Source organism: Telmatherina bonti (genome assembly GCF_933228915.1).
Source record: "Telmatherina bonti genome assembly, chromosome: 3".
Classification (NCBI taxonomy): domain Eukaryota; kingdom Metazoa; phylum Chordata; class Actinopteri; order Atheriniformes; family Telmatherinidae; genus Telmatherina; species Telmatherina bonti.
Genome location: NC_136621.1, coordinates 26,620,541 through 26,629,358, shown reverse-complemented (window position 1 = coordinate 26,629,358; position 8,818 = coordinate 26,620,541). Strand labels below are relative to the sequence as shown.

The window sequence follows — 8,818 nt, the reverse complement described above, 5'->3', positions numbered from 1 at the left end:
GGTCGCAGGGAAGCTGGAGAATATTCCAGCAACCACTGGGCGAGAGGCAGGTACATCTGGACAGGTCGCCAGTCCATCACAGGAAACAAAGACTTGTACTTTGTTAAATGAAGCTTAGTAACAGTGATATCAATGTGTCCTGTCAACATAAATAAAGTGGCTGATTTGCCAATTTGTAACATTTTGACAGTTTTGTCCTAAAGTCATTCAGCAGAGTGAATTGGAAAATCTGAAATTATTGGTCAGAATGGACCAAATCTTAAAATAAAAACTTAGAGTAGGTAACACCAAACAAAAGCTGTCATCAGTGATGTGCAGAAAATAAAAGCATTTTCATAAACTTTTTCCATATAGACACATTTTAAGATTTCTCACATGCCAACTACAATGATTATTTTTCAACAGAAGAATTATCTGAACAGTCACATGAACAAAAATATTTGCCTTGTTAGTATTTATTCGCTAAAATATGTTTAAACTTTCTGCATAAACTATGTGGGACGTTGTTGCCTGTGTGGTAACTAGTAAAAGCCTTATCTGACCATAGGACAACTACAAAACTGATCTCCATAGAGGTTTTTTTTTTTTTTTTTTTTTTTTTTTTTTTTAATCCTAGACCTCTTGCACAGCTGTAGGTAAAGTAAAGATAATTATTAATGTGATATGTTTTTTTTTTGTTTTTTTTTAGCTCACTTTAGATGTTTTTATCCTTACCATTTTCCACCCTCTGACTTATGTTTTTGTAGTTGTCCACCAGCTCAATTAACACCGTCCTTAGCAAGGTTACATTGCTGTTAAGCATTTAACCATTCAGGTTTGTCAAGCATGCAAAATATACTTGACAGCCAAGTTACACACCAGCACTCATAATGTGATTTCTCCTTACCACATTTAGGCACCATCCTAGATTTTATGCGTACATATTGGATCATGGGTCAGAAGTACCTTTACTTGTATCATGGTACTAAATTCCCCATTCATTTAGTTATATTGATATTCACTTTCACAAGGACTTGGGAACCTGAGTCCCCCATAAGTTTCAACTCTTCCAAAACACGGCTGTCTTTTCAGATTACAAATAAGCCTTGCAGCTGTGAGGTGCCGAGATATTTCAATCCTAATGTAAACATTACTCCGCCGCCTTAATGCCTTTTATTCATTTTCACAGGGCCCTTATGTATGTATGAATGTGTTTGCCTTTGCTCATATAGCCTCTCTTGGTACCATTTTTACATTATATATGCTTCTGGAGGGGGTATTTGTAGGACTACACAGACTTTTAAATGGAATGCCAAGCATCACATTCCCTCTCAATAAAAGAGAATTACCAGCATGTCTCATTCAACTGCATTTTGGAGACGCGGTTATTAAAAAGGGGGAGACAGTTCCTTCTTTGACGTATTGGTCCCATTTAAACCCGAATAGTTCAGAATGGTTTAAAGGTTTTCTTTTATTAGTACTCCACAGTACTGCTAGTATTAGTGTAGTGTAAACAGAAAACAGTTACTACACACACACACACACATATATATATATATATATATGTGTGTATATATATATATATATATATATATATATGTATGTTTAATATTATGTATTTATGTATACACATCATACATCATATATGTAACATATATATCAAGTAATTAAAATTGTTCAGCCAAACACTCATAACATTGCTGGTTGTTTGGTGTTGCAGCTAAATATGTACAATATATATATGTGTGTCACTCTCAAGACTGCTAATCACAGCAGAAGGGCCTAAAAATGAACCACACCAACAATGTTTGGGTCTCCAGAACTCCCTTCAGGCCCCCATTTTGAAGCGGCGGTTGTAGCGCTGAGGGACATGGTTGAGAGTGCCACTGTTTCTTTGGTGTTTTTTCCTCCCCCTCTCAAAACAGCATGGCTGTAATTACTGTCGGCCCAGCTCAGCCCACGTCTGTGGATAGCTTTTGTGTGTTTATGCGCGTGTGCGTGTGTGTTCCTCTTAGGTCAGCTCTGGCTAGCCAACTAGTTATTTTACAGTTCCTTAACGTTTAGGTAGTGACAGGGAGGTATGCACCTTTACTGACTTGAACAGTTGTGCCAGCATAGTGCCCAGGTTGCCTTGCAAGATAACTTTAAGGAGATTTACAGCTTAAAAGTTTACATTTTTGTCAACAGGTTGTTTGTGGATTGTTTTTTGAAATTCATATCAGTGCTTGGATGTTCAAATTGGCAGAAGGTCAGATGTCATTTAAGTTGGCAGCATATCAAGCGAAAATGGAGCAGAAGCAAACAAAAGAATTAAAATAGCTTTGCTCGTGCACAACACGTTTCTTTCCTTTTTAAATCAGATGGAAGTTTCATGATCCTTTACATTTCATTAAAACTCTGACTGAAAAGTGATTAACTGTTAAAGCTGAATATATTAAATAAGTTAGAATTGAAAAGTGAGAGAATTTCATCAAATGTGAAAATTTACATAAACATTACAAATGTAGTTTAAAGCAAACTTTTACAAAGCAACTTCACATGAGAAGGTTACTTTGTTGTTCTTTGATTTAAAGTTAAAAGATTGAAATGGCTGTAATAAATTGAATAAATCTCCACCAGAATCTTCAGACTTTTGCTAGTGAACAAACAATTTTCAAATGAAAATGAAAAAAAAAAAGTTTTGTATATTTGCCTAAATGTGTGGACATGGCCTCAATTTTAACAAACACAGGCTCTGTGTTTGGAGTCAAAGCGTCACAGACTTTTGTAAGAAACGTAAGTGATGATGTTATTTATTTGACTGTCTTGTATTTGCTGCTGTATTGAAGCACAGCATAGAAATTATATTGTAATTACAAAAAGTGCACCAGTTATGACACCATGCCCAGTTAATTCGCAGAGAAATAATAAATGTGACACACAAACTTGCTGCTGTTGTCATTTGTATTCTGCTGTACAGTACATGCTCACAAAGGAGTTGCCTTACACAGCACACAAGGGAGTTTAAAAAACCATAATCATCCATCTTTTCGGATCTTACCGAAACACATTAATAATTGGTCAGCGTGGTCTGTTTTAGCGTGGCGTACAACAATACCTGCTCCTCTAAACGATGCTGATTGGTCGAAGCATGGAAAGAATAATCCCAGCAGGACGTAACCATTTAGTAAATGTGATTTGTGTTTTCATTGTTGGCCGGTGGGTTTGTGATGTTGTATGACAGTTCTGTAGATCGATAAATCAATCGATAGATAGATAGATAGATAGATAGATAGATAGATAGATAGATAGATAGATAGATAGATAGATAGATAGATAGATAGATAGATAGATTGATTGATTGATTGATTGATTGATTGATTGATTGATTGATTGATTCTTCATGAACGCATCCTAATACACATACATAAATGTGAACCGGCTCCGACTAAATGTAACCATGATCTGTAAGTAGAGTAAAAAATATAGTTTGCACCTTTGGAAATTCAATTTGTCTGAGCAAATGCGAGCCCACGCACGTCTTTGTAGTTCACTGTAAAGAATAAATATAACGTGTAAGAAGGGCGAGCGAAAGTGCCTCGCTCATATCCTTCAGTCTCAGAGCAGGGGACAGCTATTTCTGTGGACCTGCAAGTTGCGGCCTGCTATTCTTGTTGCAGCCATATGTGCCATTGATGGGTTTGGGTTTCCGAAATCCTTTGCTTTATGCTAATCAGGCGCAGTGTGGCAAGCAGAAAGCTCTGGTGCGGTTGAAGTTGGCATGTCTACTCTACACTCAGTGTCTGCAAAGTTACAATTACATTGGGAGTGAGAGCAGAGTGCTGCCTCTAACGTACAAATGCAGGCGTACCCTTCCCCCCACTCCTTCTCTGTTCTGCCCTTGTTTGTAAGTTTGATGCAAAATTGCATTAGCAAGGAACTCAAGACTCCAGCTTGTTTTATTTTTGCTTTTGTCAAAATTCCCTTTGATCGATGTCACATGACTTTTGCCAAGCTACTTTAAATGTTTGAGCTCAAAAAGAACCTGAAGACATTCTGAGTACAGCAGGATGTTTCCTGAACCTTCAGCCTCTGTTACAAAAGTGCTCAGACATGTGGCCAATCTGAATGGCCATCTATTTATTCCGGAGACACTAAAAGTAGGGTGTCAAGGATACGCTTCTGTTTGGGTACTATTTGCAGATCTTTGTGATATTTCACATACATCAGGCAGTGTGGACGACTGTCTGGCAATTTCAAGCTTTTCACTCATAGGTGACTGATTAGATAACTAGCAGGGGTTATATTCTGTCACCTTACAAAGACTGCTGTCATTGTTTTTTTTCTCTTCCTGTCTTTCTCTCCTTTCTGTTAAATGTTGCTCACATTTCCACCATTTCACTATTTGATGACTGATCATTCAAAAGCTGATGTGGAATTTTTGAACAAAGTGTGACAGTTTGTAACATACATTAAATGTTCTTATTTTTTTTCTTTTTTTGAATGCATGTATGAAATGTATGCTTATTTATCTAGGATAAATGTCTCGTCTTTTAGACAAATTCCTCCGTTCAGTTTCTTTTGGCATTCTCTGCTAAAGGACTGAAATACTTCAGTGCATGTTAAGTTTACTTTGATGATATAGCTGGTGTTTACGTATTTTTGTCTGAATGTATCGTCTTTGTTTTCAACAGGTCTGGTTACAACCACTTCAAGGAAACTGGACAGAGAGCAACAAGATGAACACATACTTGAGGTTAGAACCTTATGTTGAGTTTTAAAAATAAAACAAAGCAAAACAAACAAACAACAAAAAATAAACAAGACAAAAAAAAAAACCTAATACATTTGGGCCTTTTTTTTTTATTAATATTAAAACTATTTGCACCATGGTAGTCAGGACCTTGATTAGAAAGGTCAACGCATTTTGTTCTCCAGTTCAGGAAAAAGAAAAAAATTAACTGGGGAACTGGGAATTTTCCATTTCTGAAGTTTGGCATTTCCAGTCGACATCCACTGAGTGCCACATGCTGGCAACTGAAAAGTCTTCATGTATATGCAAGAAAGCTCTTTTCAGAATAATTTCTCCTTGTTCTGATTTGCGGATGGAGCAGGAGGGAGAGGTGTGTGAGAGATCCTTTGTTCTTTCCCAGTGTTCCGTCTCGTGGATGGAGCAGGCTGAGACAGGAAACTGCTGTCAAACCAACAGGCCAATGTCTAAACTTGTGGGATTTAATTGAGCTTAGTTTTGTGCTCCTCTGATGCTTCACTCCTTCTTTCACACCACAGTTCGATAATAGCTCTTTTAATTGTGTTTCCGGTGCTGACGGGGAGCAGATTGATTGCCTTTTAATTATTGTTAGAAGTTACACAGTCCAGTGATCTCTGGGTGCCAGTTAGTACTGCTGCATCTGGTGTCAGAGCTCTTTCATATTTTATACTCTGCTTGTATGTAACTCAGCACTAATTACTTTACAGGACTGAGCATAAATGACAGGGAAAAAAGAGGGCAATATGGCCAGATTATTCTCTTCAATGCCAGAGAAAGACAGTTTGATATTTTGGGCTATACCATTGGATACCAGGGTCAAAAACCCAAAGCTCCTCCGCTCCAGTGGTTTGCAGTAGGCGTAGAATTACTTCTTCCATGTGGGCTGAAGCTGTTTAGTTATAAAGCTGTAATTGGAGTCCTTTGCAAAGTTCTTGCAAAGCTAATTTTTGTAGTCTTGTTCCTTTGTCATTTTAGACAAAATGCTGTTAGGTAAAGACTTAGTAATCAAATGTAAAGCTATGACATACTTTTGTGTATCGATATATCTGTTTTTTTTAAAAAAATATTTATATAAAAACTTAAACTAATAAGAACAAGAACCTGAAATTTTGCAGCTCAACTAAACTTTTGAAGTTATTCTTGCAGATTCATTTTCAACTTTAAAGAAATAATTTCCAAACAAAACAAATAGAAAGTAACGGACTAAACACAAAAAGTTGCATGAAACCATGGAAACTAATGAAGTTGGTGCCAGCTTGTCACATGTTATTGGGAATTTACCAGGAAGGTGAGTGTGCAGGTGCTGGCAGATCAGATCGGACTGTGGTCCAAACAAGTGCTGAAGTTTTTATACTCGCTAGCTGTAGGAGAAAAAAACTAAACATGTGGGGCCATGTGGAACATGTGGAGCAATTAGGGTGGGGGCTGTGTCAGCATTGTTTGTACCAAATGCCAAAAAGAGGTGGAGGGAGCGCAGGGGGCTTTCAGCTTTTATGATGAGACGGATGGGGGTTGGTGGCTGCCGTGTGTCTGTGTGTGAAACAGAGAGAGAGCTAAAAGCAGTTGGGTAATTTGAGAAAAGGCAAAGCTGCTCTTGTTGGTCTGAGTGTGGGCTCTAGCGGCAGGATCAGAGGCCTTCATCCGCTGTAGGGGCGGGGGGTAAATAGCAAAAGTGGGACATGCCAGGACATGCCGAGTATTCAGGCCTGGAACTGCAGGGAACACATTGTAATGTTGAAGTAGGGTGAATAGGTTGTTCACATCTGTTTCCTGGAGCCGTTGCCAGCATGCAGTCTGCTCAGTTTTACAAATATTACATCCTACCAGAACTCTATTTATGATTAATCACTGGGTGTGTAAACAGTCTACAATAGTAACAAATCAACATGGTTGGTTTTCAAGCTCATTATTTAACAGCAGAAGTAACAGCACACTTTTTCCCCGAAATGCCCCGCTCCTCCCTAACCTTGGCACAGCTGGGTAATCATAGCATGAAGTAGGTGTGATTGTTGAATCATTGTGGGGGGGGCAGGTCTTGACGCCATTCGCCCATCAGACACGCAGTTTGGATAAAACATTAATCCAACTTTTACTACTCGGTAAATTAGACAGATGCACATAGCAAAATTAAAGGGAGTATTTAAAAGCATTTTATTTCTTTTTTGCACATACAGAGGTTGAGGAGAGCAATCGGATTGTTGTTTATGTGTTTGTATTTGCATATTTATGTCATTCAAACTGTATCCTAGTTTCTGATTTATGTGGGAAGAACAATTCCTCAAGAATGGATCCTGAGCTTTCAGCAGATCTAATGAATATGATAATTATATTAGGTCTTTTAGATATATCAGATACAATTTTATAGTATGTAGATAATTAGTACTTAGCTTTTTTAGTGTGCTGTAATGAAACAGTGACATTTTGCCCACATTTGTAACATCTCTGTTTTGTCTCGTTTACTTTTTCCCGCTTCACTTTAAGACGAAGGCTTTTAGTAAAAATATTCAAGAAAGATGCAAATAATAATAAATCAATGCTACTTCACACAGTTACACACGTAGTTAGACATGGTGTGGATCTGGGGCGCATACTCCATTTAAATACTTTATATGAGACCTAACATACAACAATGATATACAATGATACAAGTTGCTGTATCATTCCTTAGAGAGACATTCAGACTCAGGTTTCTTGTCACCTCCTTTAATTGACTCTGCTCATGCGAATAGCATGGACAGCTGCAGATACTGTGAGAAAAACAAAAACAAATTACTTTAAAAACTCAAAGTATGGTGCCAAATGGTGTTTGCCTGGTCCTGGACTCCTGACTGTTTTTATTGAAGTACTTAGCAGATGGTTTTAAATGACTGTGACATTTGTTCTACCCTTCTATTGTAATCTGCAGCTTGAAGCGAGCAACGCGCACATTTCTGCCAGCGCTCAGACACACAATCGCTGATCCCATTTTGTGGGGCTCGGTTGAACATTTGTTTGTTTAGGTCAGCCTGTGGCTCTTTCCTTTTGATTAAGCTTCACAGACTGTGCGCTGAACTGTCTAAAGTCACACTGATGTGTGAAATCATGGCACAAATTTTAAAAAAGGCTTGGGGTGCCACCAGTAACTCTCAGTGTCACGATTTAAATTAAGTCCCTATTAATGATGCAGTTGTTCCACACTGTCTTTTATACGCAGAACTTCTGAGTTATAAGAAAAGCCCCGAGCCTTAATGGAGAGCAGTAAGTCTTAATGTTTATTGGCAGTAAGAAATCTGCGTGTGCAGCTTGACAGAGGAGCAGAAACAGCAGCTGCTGCTTGCAGACTGAATAAATGAAGCTAATTGAAATTAATTAGCACTAGCTTACTAGTTTCATATTAACATCACACAATCTACTGTTATTATTATTATAGGCAAAAAAATAAGACTTTTTTTTATCAGGAAGTAGAAGAATTAAAACAAATTTAACATATGAACCTGTTACAAATGTAAGAAGAAAAATGTATACTTTTATCCTTTTCAGAACATCAGAGATAACATTTGGGTTTGAAAAAATGGCTCAAATACTGAACTCAATGTGTTATTTTATTTTCATTTAATTTAATTTAATTTTATAATCATTAAATTCTATTGTAATGTTTCCTTTAAAAATATAGGGAATTATTCAGAGCAATTCTAACAGTAATATTAATATTCTCTTCTAAGATGTATACATAACAGAATTTCCATGTGGGGCTTATAATGTTAACTAAACACACGCCTTGAAAATGTGTTTGCTAAAAATGAGGCACTGTCATTCTACACAACGCCTCAAAACCTCCAAAGATTTATCTACAGATTGAATACATAACTCGTTTTTAAAAATATCCCATTTTTAGCCATAAACTGTGATTAAAGTCGCATTCTGTTTATATTTGTACTGGTTGCATTGTGCAGTATTTTCTCAAGGTTGAGATGAGGGTGGAGCTCCTGCTTTGCTCTCAGGTGACCGCCATCTTGGAATGTCTTCATTTCTTCCATCCACTGCAGCAGGCATTTGCCTGTCCTGAGTTGGGTTTCCACACAGTCAAACCCCATTCCAAGGCCTTGCTGT

At 37.5% G+C, this 8,818-nt stretch overlaps 1 protein-coding gene across 1 annotated transcript in view; it reads left to right on the top strand.

The window, feature by feature from the left end:
- The window catches only part of fat1a (FAT atypical cadherin 1a), a 73,756-nt gene that overhangs the window by 27,224 nt on the left and 37,714 nt on the right, over positions 1-8,818 (top strand). The window contains exon 4 of the mRNA XM_079262176.1: positions 4,653-4,714. Within this exon, the coding sequence (XP_079118302.1) occupies positions 4,653-4,714 (62 nt within the window). The remainder of the gene's footprint in view (positions 1-4,652; positions 4,715-8,818) is intronic.